The sequence below is a fragment of the Salvelinus namaycush genome, chromosome 13 (assembly GCF_016432855.1).
Source record: "Salvelinus namaycush isolate Seneca chromosome 13, SaNama_1.0, whole genome shotgun sequence".
Lineage (NCBI taxonomy): Eukaryota > Metazoa > Chordata > Actinopteri > Salmoniformes > Salmonidae > Salvelinus > Salvelinus namaycush.
The window spans coordinates 26,351,899-26,373,924 of NC_052319.1; the positions used below are offsets into that span (position 1 = coordinate 26,351,899).

The 22,026-nt window shown below is 43.7% G+C and overlaps 2 protein-coding genes and 1 non-coding gene across 3 annotated transcripts in view; 1 reads left to right on the forward strand and 2 right to left on the reverse strand.

Moving 5' to 3' along the window:
• LOC120058373 (TBC1 domain family member 8-like) overlaps positions 1-13,466 on the forward strand; it is a 32,565-nt gene extending 19,099 nt beyond the window's left edge. The window contains exons 9-20 of the mRNA XM_039006994.1: positions 5,389-5,539; positions 7,559-7,773; positions 7,903-8,020; positions 8,710-8,995; positions 9,122-9,254; positions 9,352-9,450; positions 9,543-9,611; positions 9,749-9,995; positions 10,531-10,596; positions 10,784-10,870; positions 10,969-11,069; positions 11,172-13,466. Coding sequence (XP_038862922.1) covers positions 5,389-5,539; positions 7,559-7,773; positions 7,903-8,020; positions 8,710-8,995; positions 9,122-9,254; positions 9,352-9,450; positions 9,543-9,611; positions 9,749-9,995; positions 10,531-10,596; positions 10,784-10,870; positions 10,969-11,069; positions 11,172-11,636 — 2,037 coding nt within the window. The 3' untranslated portion in view covers positions 11,637-13,466. The remainder of the gene's footprint in view (positions 1-5,388; positions 5,540-7,558; positions 7,774-7,902; positions 8,021-8,709; positions 8,996-9,121; positions 9,255-9,351; positions 9,451-9,542; positions 9,612-9,748; positions 9,996-10,530; positions 10,597-10,783; positions 10,871-10,968; positions 11,070-11,171) is intronic.
• A 2,580-nt stretch (positions 13,467-16,046) lies between these two features.
• Positions 16,047-22,026, reverse strand: LOC120058375 (60S ribosomal protein L31-like). Its single transcript, XM_039006995.1, has 5 exons — positions 21,968-22,026; positions 17,932-18,038; positions 17,265-17,390; positions 16,362-16,474; positions 16,047-16,114 (listed from the first exon to the last, which is right to left on the reverse strand). The coding sequence occupies exons 2-5, from the start codon at positions 18,036-18,038 to the stop codon at positions 16,083-16,085; spliced, it is 378 nt and encodes a 125-aa protein (XP_038862923.1). The 5' UTR covers positions 21,968-22,026; the 3' UTR covers positions 16,047-16,082.
• Positions 16,875-17,009, reverse strand: LOC120058602. The gene has a single exon (XR_005478046.1). It is a non-coding gene; the product is annotated as a small nucleolar RNA SNORA5 (small nucleolar RNA).

Below are 22,026 nucleotides of genomic sequence, written 5' to 3' on the forward strand. Positions count from 1 at the left end.
TGCAGCCTCAGGGTGTGTGGTTTCCAGTTTACATAGAGTCAGATAAAGTTCGTTCAGGGCCATCGATGTGTCTGCTTGGGGGGGAATATATACGGCTGTGATTATAATCGAAGAGAATTCCATTGGTAGATAATGTGGTCGACATTTGATTTTGAGGAATTCTAAGTCAGGTGAACAGAATGACTTGAGTTCCTGTATGTTGTTATGATCACACCACGTCTCGTTAATCATAAGGCATACCCCCCCCCCCCCCGCCCCTCTTCTTACCAGAAAGATGTTTGTTTCTGTCGGCGCGATGCGTGAAGAAACCAGCTGGCTGCACCGACTCCGTTAGCGTCTCTCGAGTGAGCCATGTTTCCGTGAAGCAGAGAACGTTACAGTCTCTGATGTCTTTCTGGAATGCTACCCTTGCTCGGATTTCATCAACCTTGTTGTCAAGAGACTGGACATTGGCGAGTAGTATGCTAGGGAGTGGAGCGCGATGTGCCCATCTCCGAAGCCTGACCAGAAGACCGCTTCATTTGCCCCTTTTACGGCGTCGTTGTTTATGGTCGCCGGCTGGGATCTGATCCATTGTACTGGGTGGAAGGCAAAACACAGGATCCGCTTCGGGAGAGTCATATTCCTGGTTGTAATGATAGTGAGTTGACTATAAGTTGCTCTTATATTCAGTAGTTCCTCCCGACTGTATGTAATGAAACCTAAGATTACCTGGGGTACCAATGTAAGAAATAACACGTAAAAAAACAAAATACTGCATAGTTTCCTAGGAACGCGAAGCGAGGCGGCCATCTCTGAGGTAGAGTTATTCAATTCTATAGGTAGAGTTATTAAAGTGACTATGCATAGATATTAACAGAGAGTAGCAGCAGCGTAGAAGGGTGGGGGGGGGGAAATGCAAATAGTCTGGGTAGCTATTTGATTAGCTGTTCAGGAGTCTTATGGCTTGGGGGTAGAAGCTGTTTAGATGTCTCTTGGACCTAGACTTGGCACTCCGGTACCGCTTGCCGTGCGGTAGCAGAGAGAACAGTCTATGGTTAGAGTGGCTGGAGTCTTTGACAATTTTTAGGGCCTTCCTCTGACCCTGCCTGGTATAGAGGTCCTGGATGGCAGGAAGCTTAGCCCTGGGGATGTACTGGGCCGTACGGACTACCTTCTGTAGTCCCTTGCGGTCCGAGGCCGCAGGCAGTGATGCAACCTGTCAGGATGCTTTCGATGGTGCAGCTGTAAAAACTTTCGAGGATCTGAGGACCCATGCCAAATCTTTTCAGTCTCCTGAGGGGGAATAGGTTTTGTTGTGTCCTCTTCACGACTGTCTTGGTGTGCTTGGACTATGTTAGTTTGTTGGTGATGTGGACGCCAAGGAACTTGAAGCTCTGAAACTGCTCCACTGCAGCCCCGTCAATGAGAATGGGGGCGTGCTCGGTCCTCCTTTTCCTGTAGTCCACAATCATCTGCCTTGTCTTGGTCACGTTGAGGAAGAGGTTGTTGTCCTTGCACCACACGGTCAGGTCTCTGACCTCCTCCCTATAGGCTGTCTCATTGTTTCTAGTGATCAGGCCTACCCCTGTTGTGTCTTCAGCAAACTTAATGATGGTGTTGGAGTCGTGCCTGGCCATGCAGTCATGAGTGAACAGGGAGTACAGGAGGCGACTGAGCACGCACCCCTGAGGGGCCCCCCTGTTGAGGATCAGCGTTGCGGATGTGTTTTTACCTACCCTTACCACCTGGGGGCGGCACGTCAGGAAGTCCAGGATCCAGTTGCAGAGGGAGGTATTTAGTCCCAGGGTCCTTAGCTTATGGTGTTGAACGCTGAGCTATAGTCAATGAATAGCATTCTCACATAGGTGTTCCTTTTGTCCATGTGTGAAAGAGCAGTGTGGAGTGCAATAGAGATTGCATCATCTGTGGATCTGTTGGTGAAGTATGCAAATTGGAGTGGGTCTAGGGTTTCTGGGATAATGGTGTTAATGTGAGCCATGACCAGCCTTTCAAAGCATTTCATGGCTACAGGCTTGAGTGCTACGGGTCAGTAGTCATTTAGGCAGGTCACCTTAGTGTTCTTGGGCACAGGGACTATGGTGGTCTGCTTGAAACATGTTGGTATTACAGACTCAGACAGGGAGAGGTTAAAAATGTCAGTGAAGACACTTGCCAGTTGGTCAGCGCATGCTCGGAGTACACGTCCTGGTAATCTGTCTGGCCCTGCGGCCTTGTGAATGTTGACCTGTTTAAAGTTCTTACTCACATCGGCTGCGGAGAGCGTGATCACACAGTCATCCGGACCAGCTGGTGCTCTCATGCATGTTTCAGTGTTATTTGCCTCAAAGCGAGCATAGAAGTTATTTAGCTTGTCTGGTAGGCTCGTGTCACTGGGTAGCTCTCGGCTGTGCTTCCCTTTGTAGTCTGTAATAGTTTGCAAGCCCTGACACATCCGACGAGTGTCGGAGCCGGTGTAGTACGATTCGATTTAGTCCTGTATTGACACTTTGCCTGTTTGATGGTTCGTCGGAGGGCATAGCGGGATTTCTTATAAGCTTCCGGGTTAGAGTCCCGCTCCTTGAACGCGGCAGCTCTACTCTTTAGCTCTGTGTGAATGTTGCCTGTAATCCATGGCTTCTGGTTGGGGTATGTACAGTTGAAGTGGGAAGTTTACATACACCTTAGCCAAATACATTTAAACTCAGTTTTTCACAATTCCTGACATTTAATCCTAGTAAAAATTCCCTGTCTTAGGTCGGGGCGGCAGGTAACCTTGTGGTTAGAGCGTTGGATTAGTAACCGGAAGGTTGCAAGATCAAATCCCCGAGCTGACAAGGTAAAAATATGTTGTTCTGCCCCTGAACAAAGCAGTTAACCCACTGTTCCTAGACCGTCATTGAAAATAAGAGTTTGTTCTTAACTGACTTGCCTAGTAAAATAAAAAAAGTTAGGATCACCACTTTATTTTAAGAATGTGAAATGTCAGAATAATTGTAGAGAGAATTATTTACTTCAGCTTTTATTTCTTTCATCACATTCCCAGTGGGTCAGAAATTTACATACACTCAATTAGTATGTGGTAGCATTGCCTTTAAATTGTTTAACTTGGGTCAAACATTTCGGGTAGCCTTCCACAAGCTTCCCACAATAAGTTGGGTGAATTTTGGCCCATTCCTCCTGACAGAGCTGGTGTAACTGAGTCAGGTTTGTAGGCCTTGCTCGCACACGCTTTTTCAGTTCTGCCCACAAATGTTCTATAGGATTGAGGTCAGGGCTTTGTGATGGCCACTCTAATACCTTGACTTTGTTGTCCTTAAGCCATTTTGCCACAACTATGGAAGTATGCTTGGGGTCATTGTCCATTTGGAAGACCATTTGTGACCAAGCTTTAACTTTCTGACTGATGTCTTGAGGTGTTGCTTCAATATATCTACATAATTTTCCATCCTTATGATGCCATCTATTTTGTGAAGTGCACCAGACCCTCCTGCAGCGAAGCACACCCACAACATGGTGCTGCCACCACCATGCTTCACGGTTGGGATGGTGTTCTTCGGCTTGCAAACATCCCCCTTTTTCCTCCAAACATAACGATGGTCATTATGGCCAAACAGTTTCATCAGACCAGAGGACATTTCTCCAAAAAGTACGATCTTTGTCCCCATGTGCAGTTGCAAACCATAGTCTGGCTTTTTTGTGGCGGTTTTGGAGCAGTGGCTTCTTCCTTGCTGAGCGGCCTTTCAGGTTATGTCGATATAGGCCTCGTTTTACATTGCTCTAGATACTTTTGTACCTGTTTCCTCCAGTATCTTCACAAGGTCTTTTACTGTTCTGGGATTGATTTGCACTTTTCGCACCAAAGTACGTTCATCTCTAGGAGACAGAGAACGGTATAACGGCTGCATTGTTCCATCGTGTTTATATTTGCGTACTATTGTTTGTACAGATGAACGTGGTACCTTCAGGCGTTTGGAAATTGCTCCCAAGGATGAACCAGACTTGTGGAGGTCTACAATTTTTTTTCTGAGCGCTTGGCTGATTTATTTAGATTTTCCCACAATATCAAGCAAAGAGGCACTGAGTTTGAAGGTAGGCCTTGAAATACATTGACAGGTACACCTCCAATATACTCAAATGATTTCAATTTGCCTATCAGAAGCTTCTAAAGCCATGACGTCATTTTCTGGAATTTTCCAAGCTGTTTAAAGGCACAGTCAACTTAGTGTATGTAAACGTCTGACCATCTGGAATTGTGATACAGTGAATTATAAGTGAAATAATCTGTCTGTAAACAATTGTTGGAAAAATTACTTGTGTATTTGCACAAATTAGATGTCCTAACCGACTTGCCAAAACAAGAAATTTGTGGAGTGGTTGAAAACGAGTTTTAATGACTCCAAACTAAGTGTATGTAACCTTCCGACTTCAACTGTACGTACAGTCACTGAGGGGACGACATCCTCGATGCACTTATTGATAAAGCCAGTGACTGATGTGGTGTACTCCTCAATGCCATCGGAAGAATCCCGGAACATATTCCAGTCTGTGCTAGCAAAACAATTTTGTAGTTTAGCATCTGCTTCATCTGACCACTTTTTTATAGACTGAGTCACTGGTGCTTCCTACTTAAATTTTAGCTTGTAAGCAGGAATCAGGAGGATAGAATTATGGTCAGATTTACCAAATGGAGGGCGAGGGAGAGCTTTGTACGTGTTTCTGTGTGTGGAGTAAAGGTGGTCTAGAATGTTTTTCCCTCTGGTTGCACATATAACATCTGCTAAACAGTGTACATGATTGATTTATTTGTTCCAAAGTGTATTGGTGTTAGTCAATTTCAATGAAGGTAAATAACATTGTGAGCAAAATTATGAATCATATCAGTTTAGTAAATTATTTTTAAAGAATTTAACTTTTGTGGCATTAATTTCATAAAATACTAATTTACCTAAATTGTCTCATTGGTGTTACCATGATTCATGTTACTACTCCTAATGGTCGCACAATGTTATCATATTATAAAAAATTATTTAAAGTCATTAAGCCAACATATTCGTAGATTTAGAATGGGAAGATGGACCCGCATACATAAAATCATATGCCAACGTAATTCAAGAACGACAAAGCAACTCCTTTGTTGTTGTCATACCAAAAATGTAGTAGAACCCATCAGAAACAGACTGGAAACCAGGGTATGCTAAATGTGATATAGTGGCAGGTCTGGGATGAAGTTGTGACTCTGTACATCTCTTTTATTATTTACACATATTGATCCCTGTTCTCCCCCTGGCTGGCATCCTGGGTAACTTGACCTCCTAATACAGGCCACGGCTATTGTGGTTAATAGTGCTAAGAATGTGCTTACAGTACTATATTCAGCTTGCTGAAGGTTGTGTGTGTGTCCTGTAGACCATGGAGCAGGTGAAAGAGCGTTTGTGGGAGGACCACTTCCCGGAGTACGGTCGAGGCGTCCACATGTTCCGTACAGAGAAGATCCAGAAGCTGGTTGCCATGGGGATACCAGAGTCGCTACGGGGAGAGCTATGGATGACCTTCTCTGGTGAGGGACGGAGGAGTCTGAGGTCATTGGTTACTATAACAACAGGCCACATACACTACATGACCAAAAGTATTGGACACTTGCTCGTTGAACATCTCATTCTAAAATTATGGGCATTAATAAGTTGGTCCACCCCTTTGCTGCTATAACAGCCTCCACTATTCTGGGAAGGCTTTCCACTAGATATTGGAACATTGCTGCGGAGACTTGCTTCCATTCAGCCATAAGCATTAGTGAGGTCGGGCACTGATGTTGGGTGATTAGGCCTGGCTCGCAATCGGTGTTCCAATTCATCCTGAAGGGCTCTGTGCAGGCAAGTCAAGTTCTTCAACACCGATCTTGACAAACCATTTCTGTATGGACCTTGCTTTGTGCATGGGGGCATTGTCATGCTGAAAAAGGAAAGGGCCTTCACCAAACTGTTGCCACAAATCTGGATGCACAGAATTGTCTAGAATGTCATTGTATGCTGTAACGTTAAGATTTCCCTTCACCGGAACTAAGGGGCCATGAAAAACAGCCCCATTATTCCTCCTCCACCTAACTTTACAGTTGGCAATATGCATGCAGTTAGGTAGCGTCATCCTGGCATCCGCCAAACCCAGATTCGTCCATCGGACTGCCAGACGGTGAAGCGTGATTCATCACTCCAGAGAACGCGTTTCCACTGCTCCAGAGTCCAATGGCAGCAAGCTTTACACCACCCCAGCAGACGCTTGGCATTGTGCATGATGTTCTTAGGCTTGTGTGCGGCTGCTCGGCCATGGAAACCCTTTTCATGAAGCTCCCGACGAACAGTTCTTGTGCTGGCGTTGCTTCCAGAGGCAGTTTGGAACTCGGTAGTGAGTGTTGCTACCGAGGACAGATGATTTTTACGCGCTTAAGCACTCGGAGGTCCCGTTCTGTGAGCTTGTGTGGCCTACCACTTCGCGGCTGAGCCATTGTTGCTCCTGGACGTTTCCACTTCACAATAACAGCACTTACAGTTGACCGGGGCAGCTCTAGCAGGGCAGAAATTTGACAAACTGACTTGTTGGAAAGGTGGCATCCTATGACAGTGCCACGTTAAAAGTCACTGAGTAAGCTCATTCTACTGCTAATGCTTGTCTATGGAGATTGCATGGCTGTGTGCTCGATTTTATACACCTGTCAGCAACGGGTGTGGCTGAAATAGTCAAATCCACTAATTTGAAGGGGTGTCCACTTACTTTTGTATATATAGTGTATATTTAATGGCGGAGTTATGGTTAGGGTAGATATTTGTATATCCCCAAAGGAGAGAGAGAGAGAGTGCTGTTCTGTGTTGTGCTCGACTGCCTACTTTCCGTTCCTTTCCTGTGTACTGTACCATACCTAGCAATTCTAGTATGTGCCATTTTTTCTTAAAGTTTGTGGAGTGGCTTTTACCAGGCAAGCAGTTCCCCTTTTTAGAACATTGTAGAGTCCATTCTCGGGGACCCTACTTTGCCATAACTGTTAGCATCAAATTTAATGTAATATGGAATCCAGAGCAGCAGGATTTAGTGGGCATACAAATAACTTGTGACCTCATCTCCAATGAAAACAAGCAATTAGGTCTGTGAGCACCCTGCACACACTGCACCAGAAACAGACAGGCAACCGATTGTGGCTTCACCACTCACTGGGATAGAACTGAACAGACTGTTTTCTTTGGCCCCATATCAAACTATCCTAGGTCCATGTTTACTCCCTCTCAATGATCTGAAAGCATCCTTTCACATCCTAGAGGGGGAGTCAACAAAGGGAAAGAGCTAGTTTAAAAAAAACAAGCCTTGTCCCAAAGTAATCTCGGTTAACCCAGAACTAAAGTCTTGCGTAATCCCAAAGTAACCCCTACCTTTTTGGTGTTTGCAGATCTGAAGGAACCGGAAAGGTGATTTATCCATTCCTTTTAGATCGAAAGGAAAGGGAAAGGGGATGTTGTTTGACCAGGCCTTCATGTATGTAGTTATATGCTGTTGCTGTGTAACACTGATACCTTTTCCCCTGGAAACGCAGATGCCTCATCAGAGTTGGCATCCCACCCAGGCTACTACTCGGGGCTGGTGACAGAGTCTACGGGGCAAAGCAGTCTGGCCACGGAGGAAATCGAGAGAGACCTGCACCGCTCGCTCCCAGACCACCCCGCCTTCCAGAACGTCAAAGGCATTGCCGCGTTGCGCCGCGTCCTCACCGCATATGCCCACCGCAACCCCAAGATTGGCTACTGCCAGGTAAGGTACCCACCACCATACAGTATGTCACAGTGTATGCACATGTGTATAGTCAACTGTATAGTGTGTCCAGTGTCCATAACCATACAGTTACAGACAGTATAACTGACTGTCTGTCTGCCTTTTTAGTCGATGAATATCCTGGCATCTGTGCTGCTGCTGTACACTAAAGAGGAGGCGGCCTTCTCACTGCTAGTGGCTGTGTGTGAGAGAATGCTGCCTGACTACTTCAACCGCAGAGTCATAGGTGAGAGGTCAAACTGACCTGTATAGGTTTACCACTGCTACTGCTATTGTTACTACAGTACTTTTACTACAGCAATGGTGTGTTTACTTCAGCTAGTATTGTACATTAAAGAAGTACTATCAAAGACACAGCAGAGATACTATTAGTACACATGCATTTTCCTGTAGAGCTGTTCTGGTGTTTAGGTGATTTGAATGTGGTTTCCTTGTGGCGTGTTTATTCTGTCAGGGCTGTTTTTCTGCCCCGACTGCCATTGGAGCCAACAATATCCAAAGGCTTTCTTTAGCCATGTGAAGCGTGTGCTGAAACACAACCTAATTTCCTCTGCTTTATGTTGCTATTTATTTATGGCGCAAATGAAATGCGTTCAAAGTCATTTCCTCTTCCTTTAACTGTTCTGTCTGAATGAGTGTCTGGCCTGTTCAGCTTTGAAACGGCAGTTGTTTACTTATTCTCCTTAGAAAATAGATTGTTAATCTCCAGGCAACTTCCTGGTTCAAATAGTCTTTAAAATATAACTTATCTGGGATATTTCACAATGAGTATACATCATGAGTATGCACCCATAGTATTTCCATGAGACCAAAACCCATTTCCTTTGATGGGATAAAAAATATGTTTTATTTTATACTTCTATGTGTGTGTTTATCTATAATATTGTAGATTTCCACTTGTGTTTGAGTTTGCAGGTGCTCAGGTGGACCAGTCAGTGTTTGAGGAGCTGATCCGGGATCGTCTTCCCGAGCTGGCCGAGCACATTCCCGACCTCTCCCCCCTCTCTTCCATCTCTCTGTCCTGGTTTCTCACCCTCTTCCTCAGCGTGCTTCCCTTCCGCAGCGCTGTCTGTGTGGTAGACTGCTTCTTCTTTCACGGCATCAAAGCCATCTTCCAGCTGGGGCTAGCTGTGCTGGATGCTAACGCTACGGCACTGTGTGCTAGTGCAGACGACGGCCAGGCACTCATGATCCTCACTGGGTAATGCTTGATGGAAACAAAAGCCTGCACACACAGGCACTCTGTAGACAAGATTGGCCAACCCTGATGTGTGGGATGTTAATAGTTAATCATGCCTTTTATTTTCACTCTTGGCTCTGTCTGCAGTTTTCTGGACCAGGTGAAGTACGATGAGGATCCATCTCCCCCTACCCCTCTCTCGTCTCAGAGTGGGGAGGAGGGCAGGCCGCCTGTAAAACAACACACCCTGATCACTGACCTCATCGCTGACTCCTATGAGGTAAGACGGCACTGCAATACTCCCTCCACACCACCAGAGGGTTGTGGTGACAGTGTGGAGCTGATCTTTGTTCTCGTTGTGTGTTCGGTCTTGTCAGAAATTTGGAGACCTGACGGTGAGACAAATAGAGAAGTTGCGATGCAGACACCGGATCCAGGTTCTCCAAGCACACGAGGACACCACCAAGGAGAATGCGGTGGTTCTCTCATTTCACATAAACAGTCACAAACCTTATGCTTTTCCTCTCCAAACTTCTCTGACCATTCCCCTCTCTCTCTGTATATTTAGCTCAGGGTGGTGACCCCAGATGTCTCTCTCTCCCCTGAAAGCCTGGCTGATGTCTACGACCTCTTCAAGGTACTTCAGTTCAAATCAATACACCTTAATTTATCTCCCCATGACCACTAAGAAAGGCATTGCCAGAACACAATAATAACATCCTCTGCTTATAGTCCAACTGTACAACAACACTTCTGTTTCTGTTTGTCTTATAGACAGAGCACTTCATCAACCTGTACTGGGGCGATGGGGGCACCACATTGGCCCTCCAGCACCATGACCCAGGCCGGCCCTATGTGGAGCAGTACAGAGTGGACCGGGTCCAGTTTAAGAGCCTGTACATGCTGCTGGTTCCCTGGCTTTGTGGCTTCCATACTGACACCGTGGCCCACCGGACCTTCACACTACTGGACCAGGACAGAGACTCACTCATCACCTTCAGAGAGTTCGCTGGGTGGCTGGGTATGTGAGCGAGTGTTTGTGTGTGAAAGAGAAAGAAATAGAGGGAGGGTGTGTGTCTAAAGGGAGGGAGAGTGAGTGCCTGAAGAGAGACTGTGTGTGTAATATGAGTTTGTGTGCGTGACTGTGCCTGCAAGTATATACGAAAACCAAGAAAACATACACCAGGCTATCTCACATCCCAATTCCCTTGTAAGGCATATCAGTCATGAACATTGGAAACCTGCCCACTATGCTTTTATGGGCATCTGGAATTCAGCCCACAAAGCTTTTATGGGAATCAATATCCAGCCAAGGCTTTTAGGAGTAGATGTTGTGTACAGTACAGTGAGAACCACTGAAGTAGAGTAAGATCAAGATTATGTAAATTCACCTCTTAAACTCACACATCTGAAGGGCTCCCTCTGTGGCCCTCTATCATTCAGAATAAACACTAACCTAGAATTTACTGACAGTATAAGCACTAACCTTTCATTTATTGACACACATTGTGATTTAAGGCCAATGACATTTCTGTGTGTGTGTCTCTCCGTTTCAGATACGCTATACTGTGAGGAACTGAATGAAAAGGTCAGACTACTGTATCGTTTGCACATACCTCCAGGTGGGTCACATAGCCTTCCTGTGGTGTTTTGCTTCTCTTTCATGTACTTTAGTTGGACATGCTATTATCTTTAAATAACATGTGCACTTTGTGACAACTGCTGATGTAAAAAGGACCTTAGAAAATATATTTGATTGATGAATTAACTAGAGATGAACATTCTTCATAATGGGACTGTTTCCTGTAGCTCTGACTGAGAGTGAGGATGACCCATCTCCACTGAAGAGCCCTCAGCTGTCCACTACCAGACCACTCCATGTAGAGCTGCCCAATGGTAAGTATTCACACACTGTTCCAGATTCACATTTACAGCGCAGGTCTGTTTAGATTATCACGTTGATGTAGCTCCTGATGTGTGTGTTCATGTTGAAGGGGAGATGAGAGACTTTCAGGAACAGTTGAAACAGATGTTGAAAGACCTGGCTAAAGAGAAGGAGAAGGATGTGGAGCAACCTGTACCTCCAATGAACCAGGTACATACAATAAAAAAATGAATTAAATCAGGGATCTATTAAACAAAGAGTCATTGAAAGGTACTAAGTAAGTCACAATACTTGTATTATTGTTTTCTACAGAGGGAGTTCATCCAGTTCTGTAAGACCCTCTACAGCATGTTCCATGGCAGCCCAGACGAGAATGAGCTCTTTCAGGCCATCGCTACAGTGACCAGCCTGGTGCTGCAGATCGGCGAGGTCGGGCACCGCAGCCGCTGCTCGGGGTCAGAGGTCAGCAGCGAGGGTGGGGCCGGAGACGAGGTAGAGGACGATCACAGGGAGGGGAGTCAAGAAGACCATCCCGTCTTCAGCACCGAAGAAGAAGCAGGAGAGAGAAAGGAGGGGACCAGCAAGAGTTCAGGGTCTGAGAGTCAGAGCGAGTGGGCGGTCAGCTATGCTCAGATCCTGGCTTCTCTCCTCACAGAACAGCAGCTAGTCAACTTCTTTGAGAAACCGATGGACCTGTCAGCAAAGGTGGCTGAGGCAAAAGTGAAACAGTACCATGAAAGGGCTGGTCTGCTTATGCTCCAGCAAGGGACCAGCTGATTTCAACATGACCAACAGAACCTCGATGTGAGAACCACAGTGTGACCCAATACTGGGCTTCCAATCTAGTTTCTTATCTAGCTGTCCAGGCACCTTTGTAAGTGTTGTCTGTCTCCTCCGTCTTAAAAGGATGAGTGGGTACCAAGAGTCCGTATGTGCCTATATTGAGTCGTTGGTCTGTCGAGCACAAAGGAGAAGTAATGTAGATGTGTAGGTCTTCCACTCCTGATGTAGCCGTGGATAAATGTGGCCTCGTCTTTTGGGATCAACAACTGTCTGAAAGCAGGTTAACCAAAACCAAGACATGCATGATAATCAAGAGACTACATGATGTATCAGTCATAATCATATATACTACTGTGAGAATGTCCCACACACCATGCACTACACATAGCACCATGAAAAGGGTTCTTTTTTGTTGCTCAGTATTTATACACACGTTTTCATTCTGCTATGAAATGGGAACAAACTCAAATGTGCCCAGTTTTAGTGACATTTTATTTGACTTAACATTGGCTGCCTGGTTGGTGATACACTTGTTTGCCATATTGTCCAATCAAGTAGAGCAGACAAGTGATCTTTTTTGCCCAAATATTTTCTGCCTGTACGCCTGCAGTGTATCATTTTGGCAAGCTTTTCATTTTCCTTTTATATATATAGCCCAAGGAGTCAAGGACTATTAACTGCCAAATGTTTGTCATACAATAATGGACATTGGAATCTTGCTTTTGTGTGCGACACATTAAAAATGTGCATCTATATATTTTGTCAAATCACAATCGCCACGGTTTACAGCAAGTATAAAAGGTGCAGCGAAATACTTGTGCTAGCTCCTCAACAATGCAGTACATTAATTTGTGTTTGTCCTGTATTGATTGAATGCATTTTGTTCTTTAAGAAGTCTTATTTTAGGTGTTCTAAAACTGTTTGAGCCTTATTATTCTACCAAGCATATTTCTTCATTCAAGCCTTAAATGTAAGTGACCAGTATTATGTTATAGACTAAAGTCCTACACACTTTCTTAAAATCAGTTGATACTAAACAAACTAAACTGCTGTGCCTCAGATTTAGTTGAATAAGTCTTCTATATAGAGAACTTGATTTTTCCATTTCAAATCAGTGGTGGTGTTAAATTGAGGTTTTGGTTATTCCAGAACCAGTCTGATGCCTTCTAATTGACTACAGATGCACCTTGATGTTATTCGTAGTGCACACTCACAAGTTCACTTGACGTGCATTATCACAAATCAGGCCATTTATCACTTCTTTAACGTGTCTGCTGCAAAATATCGGACATGGTTTGTTTGTAAATCATTAAAAACAATGTTGCATCCTTGTCTTATTCAATATATTGCATAGACCAGTGGTTCCCAAACTTTTTATAGTCCTTTACCCCTTCAAACATTCACTGAGGTAAAGTTGCTTTTATATTCACACATTCGGCCATTCAACAGACATTCACCAAACTAGGTATGATTTATTCTATAAATGTCTGGCATACTTTTACAACCTTTGTTTTGAGGAAAGATTCCAGTTTTGATTTTATGGAAAAACATAACATCTATAAAATGCCATTTAAACCTATATAAATCAATAATGTTTTCACTGATTATGACAGAATCATCAAACTATGTATGATTTATTCTATAAATGTCTAGCTTACTTTTACAACCTTTGTTTTGAGTAGAAATTCCAGTTTTGACATGTAAGAAATACATAACATCTATAAAATGCCATTTAAAGCTATAGTTGAAGTCGGAAGTTTACATACACTTAGGTTGGAGTCATTAAAACTATTTTTTCTACCACTCCACAAATTTCTTGTTAACAACCTATAGTTTTGGCAAGTCGGTTAGGACATCTACTTTGTGCATGACATAAGTAATTTTTCCAACAATTGTTTACAGACAGATTATTTCACTTAATCACAATTCCAGATGGTCAGAAGTTTACATACACTAAGTTGACTGTGCCTTTAAACAGCTTGGAAAATTCCAGAAAATGACGTCATGGCTTTAGAAGCTTCCGATAGGTTAATTGACATCATTTGAGTATATTGGAGGTGTACCTGTGGATGTATTTCAAGGCCTACCTTCAAACTCAGTGCCTCTTTGCTTGACATCATGGGAAAATTAAAAATAAATCAGCCAAGACCCCAGAAAAAAAATTGTAGACCTCCACAAGTCTGGTTCATCCTTGGGAGCAATTTCCAAACGCCTGAAGGTACCACGTTCATCTGTACAAACAATAGTACGCAAGTATAAACACCATGGGACCACGCAGCTGTCATACCGCTCATGAAGGAGACGGGTTCTGTCGCCTAAAGATGAACGTACTTTGGTGTGAAAAGTTCAAATCAATCCCAGAACAGCAGCAAAGGACCTTGTGAAGATGCTGGAGGAAACAGGTACAAATGTATCTATATCCACAGTAAAACGAGTCCTATATCGACATAACCTGAAAGGCCGCTCAGCAAGGAAGAAGCCACTGATCCAAAATTGCCACAAAAAAGCCAGACTACGGTTTGCAACTGCACATGGGGACAAAGATCGTACTTTTTGGAGAAATGGCCTCTGGTCTGATGAAACAAAAATAGAACTGTTTGGCCATAATGACCATCGTTATGTTTGGAGGAAAAGGGGGGATGTTTGCAAGCCGAAGAACACCATCCCAACCGTGAAGCACGGGGTGGCAGCATCATGTTGTGGGTGTGCTTTGCTGCAGGAGGGACTGGTGCACTTCACAAAATAGATGACTTCATGAGGATGGAAAATTATGTGGATATATTGAAGCAACATCTCAAGACGTTAGTCAGGAAGTTAAAGCTTGGTCGCAAATGGGTCTTCCAAATGGACAATGACCCCAAGTTGTGGCAAAATGGCTTAAGGACAACAAAGTCAAGGTATTGGAGTGGCCATCACAAAGCTCTGACCTCAATCCGATAGAAAATGTGTGCGCAGAACTGAAAAAGCGGGTGCGAGCAAGGAGGCCTACAAACCCGACTCAGTTACACCAGCTGTCAGGAGGAATGGGCCAAAATTCACCCAACTTATTGCGGGAAGCTTGTGGAAGGCTACCCGAAACGTTTGACCCAAGTTAAACAATTTAAAGGCAATGCTACCACATACTAATTGAGTGTATGTACATTTCTGACCCACTGGGAATGTGATGAAACATACAAGCTGAAATAAATCATTCCCTCTACTATTATTCTGACATGTCACCTTCTTAAAATAAAGTGGGGATCCTAACTGACCTAAGACAGGGTATATTTACTAGGATTAAATGTCAGGAATTGTGAAAAACTGAGTTTAAATGTATCTGGCTAAGGTGTATGTAAACTTCCGACTTCAACTGTGTGTGTATATATATATATATATATATAAAAACGTTAAAAAAAAGAAATGTTTATCGCACTTTTATTTGGCGTACCCCCATACCCCAGTTTGGGAATACCTGTCATAGACTGATTCACCAAGGAGATTGAAGACTCTCAAAAGCACATGCAATGCGGCTGAAGTAAACATGCGGCTCCCGAGTGGCCTAAGGCACTGCATTTCAGTGCTAGAGGCATCACTACAGACCCTGGTTTGATTCCAGGCTGTATGACAACCGGCCGTGATTGGGAGTCCCATAGGGCAGCGCACAATTGGCCCAGCATCGTCCGGGTTAGGGTTTGGTCAGGGAAGGCCGGCATTGAAAATAAGAATTTGTTCTTAACTGACTTACCTAGTTAAATAAAAGGTTAAAAAATATATATAAAACATGCTTTTATATCTGAACAAAATAAAAAAGCTTTTATACCCAAATGTAACAGTATAGCTTCCGTCCCTCTCCTCGCCTTGAACCAGGGACCCTCTGCACACAGACAACAGTCACCCACGAAGCATCGTTACCCATTGCGCCACAAAAGCCGCGGCCCTTGCTGAGCAAGGGGAACAACTACTTCTAGGTCTCAGAGCGAATGACGTCACCGATTAAAACGCTATTAGCGCGCACCACCGCTAACCATTTCACATCGGTTACACTCACCCCCCTTTTGACCTCCTCCTTTTCCGCAGCAACCAGTGATCCGGGTCAACAGCATCAATGTAACAGTATAACTTCCGTCCCTCTCCTCGCCCCTACCTGGGCTCGAACCAGGGACCCTCTGCACACAACAACAGCCACACTCGAAGCATCGTTATCCATCGCGCCACAAAAGCCACGGCCCTTGCAGAGCAAGGAGAACAACTACTTCAGGGCTCAGAGCGAGTGACGGCTAGCCATTTCACATCGGTTACACAAACACTAAATCACACACTTACTCTAGAAAGAAAATTAAATATAATTTAATGCAATTGCTCCACCAATAATCAAAATTAGTGAGTGCATAAACTCCGATTGAAAAAATATATCCAAGACTGCAGTTTATTTTATACATTTATTTCAACACCAGTGAATAATTAGTTCTCATCCACATTGACCGTCTGCAGACCTGTAGAGAAAAGAAAACAATCAGGTCCTCCACCTTGTATACCCATTTGCAGGCAGCCGATCTGAAAATAAGTCTGCCACAATTTGTTCATTAAGGTCACCCACAGGGGTATTTTGCACCCAGTGGGTGACATACAAGTATTGCTAATTTCATATACACCAGATCACCAACCTCAGAAATGCAAGTACACTTGTGGATACTATTCAGCAGTGCGCACAGCACACAGCCAAGCAAATGTTGGACTTACCTTTGTATGTTGTGACAGGAACGTATGTGACGAGGGTGTATAGTTTGTTGGGAGAGTCCTCGTCTTCATTGCGTTTCCTTGACAGGCGCACACGCATACGGTATGGGACATTCCTGAAATAACATACAAAATATCAGTTAACATGGAGAAATGTGCTCAGTTTTAGTGCATGGGATTGTGGAAAACTTTACACGCCTCAACTTGTATTAATTGTGCCAACTCTACACCCATCGCCAAGCATAACAGGATATTACTTCGCTCTGAAGCCAGCACTGATGCTGGCTTGGTCAAAGTGGATATCCGCCTGGGCTAACTAGCCTCTACCCCTTGCAATCAGGACAACACTGCATGAAGCAGATAGGACAGGGGTGAGAGTGTTTTTTCAGCTGAGAGAGAGATAGAGGGAGGGAAAAATAGAGATAAAAGAGAGAGACTGGGAGAGATCCTGATTTTAAACTTTCAATTCAATTAGACGTAACGGACAGACAATGTACATCACTGAAATCAACAATCAATTGTCATTAGCACAAATTTATCCCCAACATTCATGGAAAATGAATGCGAGGCCCATGAACTAGTTTCACTATGGCAGCCATTTTGGCCAGTGCAGTCCATTGTAGAGGAAGCACTGAATTTGACACGGCTGCACAGCAATTTGGAATTCAATATAATCCATTTCATACTACGGTTAAGTGCATATCGTCCCAACACGTATTGCACTTAAAGCATTAACCTGTAGTAGTATACTGTACCCTCAACTCAGTGTCACTCAAATTGGCTAATATGACAGTTTCAAGTATCAGTTTTGAAATATATCAGTCAATCAAGTTAAGCTCAACCTTTTCTGTACCAGTGACCAGCAGGCTATGGCCTCTGTCGCAAGAAACACAAGCGTTTGCTTACTTCACACCCTTGGTCCATACAGCCTTGTTCAGGCGAGTGTCGATGCGTACATCAGGGGTTCCCATCTCCTTCATGGCAAACTTGCGGATCTCCTTGAGAGCACGAGGTGCCCTCCTCTTGAAGGACCTGACGGGACAGAGCGAGAAGCAACGTTAATTACATGCACAGGATTATCAAAGAGGTTGATAAAATCATCACATTTGTCAGAGCAAGCAATGTCTATTTTTCTAAGCAATATAACAATGGAAGCCCTTGTGAAAAGGACCCTTATTGCAGTTCCAAAATAAGCATCCAGCAATGGACAACACTACACAGCTGCTTGTCCACCTATGACGACCTTGGAAAGAAAAATAGAGTCACAACGTAGCCTAAGCCCATTCACACTGGCAACTCACATTCTTTCTCATACGCAACAGCACACTTCCAACATTCAGCATGTACAAAATCAAAATAGTGTCAACTGCCTCTGATAATTTTACCTCCACCATTCCCTTTAATCCTCTTTAGTGGGATAGCCCACCAAATTACCTTTGACCAGCCATCAAAGTAACAAAGACATCTTGCAAGCATACAAACAGAGTACTTCCTTCAAACCGTGTGTAGATAGCACACATCCATAACTCTATAGCAGCAGACTCAGTGCCATGCCCCCAGACAGTGTACTCACACGCCATGTATGCGCTTGTGGATGTTGACGGTGTACTCCCTGGTCACAACCTCGTTGATGGCAGAACGCCCCTTCTTTTTCTCACCGCCCTTCTTGTTAGGAGCCATCTAAGAAAAGACATCACATAAAACATTGACTAACCTTTTGCTCATAACCAGAGACAAGACATGCATTCCTCAAGTGTCCACTGCTTATTCGCTTAAAAGGAGTGGCCCCCTACCAAGTCAGCACTGAGCTTAAAATGGAACTGACAGCATTTTAGCAACATTAAATCTTATTAAAATCTGTTCATATACACTATTGTAAATAAAATATTGTCTAGTCTAGGACCGGAGTCTACGCATAGTGGTTCACCATGGACAACCAGAGATACAGTAGGCCTTTTGTGCATCATTCACTTTGAACTTGACTGTGTTTACCAGCAGTTACAACAGTGTGACTTTAGATGATTAGAACGCATTCGGCAAAAGCCACAAAATACACCTGAATGGATATCTGCAAATATGTCTATACCACGGAGTCCTCTTACATATGGGAACTTTACAGTCCTATTTATCAAACAACCATGAAAAGGTATGCTCTCTCTCCCTCAGTTATGCACATCAACAAGATCAACAACTAATGCTAGCCAGAGCAAGATGAGCTAAAACCAAACAAACGACCATTAGACAAATCCTCTCAAACTTTGTAAGCTAGTTGGCCCTAAAAATTGCACTGATACACTACATCCTGACATCCTAACTGACTTGCCTAGTTAAAGGTAAAATAAATAAATCATTCTGCTGCTTGCCTACAACGAAACACCCAAGCGAAATTAATCAAGTTGGCTAGCTAGCTACTTCCAGGCACAAATTAAATTTGAGAACACCACACTGACCATCTTACGCGCCGTAGCAGAGATGGTTAGCTAGTCTGTTTACATGTTATCTAGAGCGTTCATGACTAACTATAAAAATGTTTTGCCTACGTTTACCGAGTGTCATATTCAGCCGGTGTTGCGCCTTCAGTAAATTCATCAGTTATTCTACGCTCTGGTAGGCTGGAAACGCTTTTTTCTAAATAAATAAATAAAAACGAGTTCATTGCATCCACTGTGGAGCCCAGTTTCATAACATGCCCATATTTCCCAGCTGCTTGCCGTCATTTAGAAGTAATCACGAAAAAGCAGGCCTCATTTTAGGGCATTTTTCGCCCTGCCGGCTCCTATTAGTTCTATTGAGCACCGTGGCACCAATTCGCCTTCCGAATGTTCCATTCCCAGCTTATTTTTCTATGTCACAATGCCTGCTTCGCTATTCTTGGCAATGAGACCTGCTCACGTCGTTTATAGTTAAAATGTAAACAAAAAATGACTCATGAAACTCAAGGAACCTGGGGCGGCAGGTAGCCTAGTGGTTAGAGCCTTGGGCCAGTAACCGAAAGGTTACTAGATTGAATCCACGAGCTGACGAGGTAAAAATCTGTCGTTCGGCCCCTGAACAAGACAGTTAACCCACTGTTCCTAGGCCATCATTGTAAATAAGAATTTGTTCTTAACTGACTTGCCTAGTTAAATAAATTAAATGTAAAAATCTCGAGGTTGTCCCATTGATTCCTATAGGGGAAATATGTCTGTCTATTTCACCAAATATCTCACAATGTGTATATTTAGATTTTTTCAAGTCGGGCACCATTTTAAAATCAGGAGAATCTCCTCTTTGTAATTATGTAAGTCTGGGCAGCGAGCTCGTTTGTCATCGATCACCAGACCAGAAATAAAATCAGAAGTTTTAGTTTTTTCTTTACCATCTCATTACGCAGACATAAGCGCACAATCGAGGTGCGGATGTTTACTTTCTACACGAGTAGTTTTTTCCAGTTTCGTCAGACGAACAGATTGTGGTAAAATAAAAAGGGATCTTTTTTTGTGCCATTTAGGCGAAATGGATTTCTAAGCATCACTCCAGTCAAAACAGGCTCTGCTAACGTTCGATTCCATTCATTTGCCATGGGCTAGCGCTAGCGTTCCAGTTTAGCCAACGTTCTTTCGCTGTTTTTCAGCCTTGGGTGAACATTGACTCGTTCTATTGTCCAGCCTAGCTCTGTCACACTTGGAGGAGTGATCTGAAATCGGAGTAGATAGCCAGAGTGAATTTGCGAACGCAAGAGCTATGCAAACTGTACAACATTCGTTCAAGTTGTTGCTAGATAACCAAATTACACCTGCCACCGAAAACGAGGGGGAAAGTCAGTCACTCACCCACTCCTCCAATGACATGGCATCCTCCTAGCAGCTAGCGAATGTTAGGCTGTGTTTTTAGCTTGATAAATAGATACACTAGCCCATTATCTAACCAAATGGCTACCCAGACTATTTGCACTGCCCCCCCTCTTCTACGCTGCTGCTACTACTGTGTTATTATTTATGCATAGCCACTTTAATAACTCTACCTACATGTACATATTACCTCAACACCGGTATTTACTGCTGCTCTTTAATTATTTGTTATTCATCTTGTTTTATTATAGGTATTTTCTTAAAACTACATTGTTGGTTAAGGGCTTGTTAAGTAAGCATTTCACTGTTAGGTCTACACCGGTTGTATTCGGCGCATGTGACAAATACAATTTCATTTGGCAGATTTGATTATTGCCCTGCTAGTTTGATTGTATTGACAATAACAGCCTTAGTTACATTCCTCCATTTTGGTCCAACATACTGAGTAATTGAAACTGAAACAGTGCATCCCGAATGGAAGCAGCAAACAATTTACCAGGCCATCTGTGATTTACAACCCGATAGCAGTATTTCTTTGAACCACCAATAAATGTATTGGCGAATTATATGAATCATGCGTTGAACTGCATAAGTCTATTCAACCAACAATGCCTTCGTGTACGTGAAGTCATGAAATGTTAAATCAAATATAATCTATTGTAACGACCCTGGGTTTATAAGCACGGAAATCGCCTCTGCCGCAGGAGCATGCTTTTGCGGCACAGTCGATAGCGCGCCGGACCTCGGGATAGAAGGTTGGGGGTTCAAGACCTGCTCCCTGCCTGCTTCATTACATTGGTGTCAGAAGTGATCGGACCCTGCATCCACGACAGTGCGTGTGCTTGGCCGGTGAGTGCGTTCCTGTAAGACGTAGAGTCGCAAGCTAGCGCGAGGACGCGCTCTTTGAAAGGAGGGAGTAGTGTAACGACCCTGGGTTTATAAGCGCGGAAATCGACTCTGCCGCAGGAGCATGCTTTTGCGGCACAGTCGATAGCGCGCCGGACCTCGGGCTAGAAGGTCAAGGGTTCGAGACCTGACTCCCTGCTGTTTCATTACACTATTTTTAAAACCTCTTATAAATTTGGTTTTGTAGCATAAACTGTTAATTTGATAGTTGACTGATATGATTGTCTGTTTTATATCGGCAAAATAGTTACAAGGCTGTCAGTTCCACTTTAAGCCTGCTTTCATTGACATGAACATAAACAACCCCACGTGAAGTTTCATTAGTGATAAATTAGAATGTTGTAGAAAATACATTTCATGGGTTTACAATACCATTAACTTTCGCCATCTAGATACGTGTTTGTGGGGCATAAACAATGTATACATCTTTGGGTATACATCTGGCTGCTGACGCCAGGCAATACAGCCGGCTAGCTAATGACACTGGTATAGATCTGGCTTGCTAGTTTAACTAGCGAGCTACAGCAATTGGTTTCTGACTAACTTTACATTAGTAACAATGGGATGTTGTGAAACAGAAATTGGGGATCCCAGACAGACAGACCTAAACAAAGGACTAATACGCTATACAACCGAGACATTTATCACACAATAGTTCCGTTTAGCTGACTACTGGTTGTAGACGTGCGGTTAGCAGACTGCTTAGTGACTACACGTTTCAATTAATAATTTGGGAATATTCAACCACCATTGAATCGTTTAGGGAGTTCAGTGTCTCCTCTTGCGATTACGTAATTAAAACATTGGATTATATTAACACACGGTAAGGATGAAGTTAGATAAATAACACGCATTTGGCAAAGCAGTACTCACTCTGCCCGAGAAATGTCGGAAAGGAAGTTGCAAAGACTTGTGGGTATTAAAAGGCAACG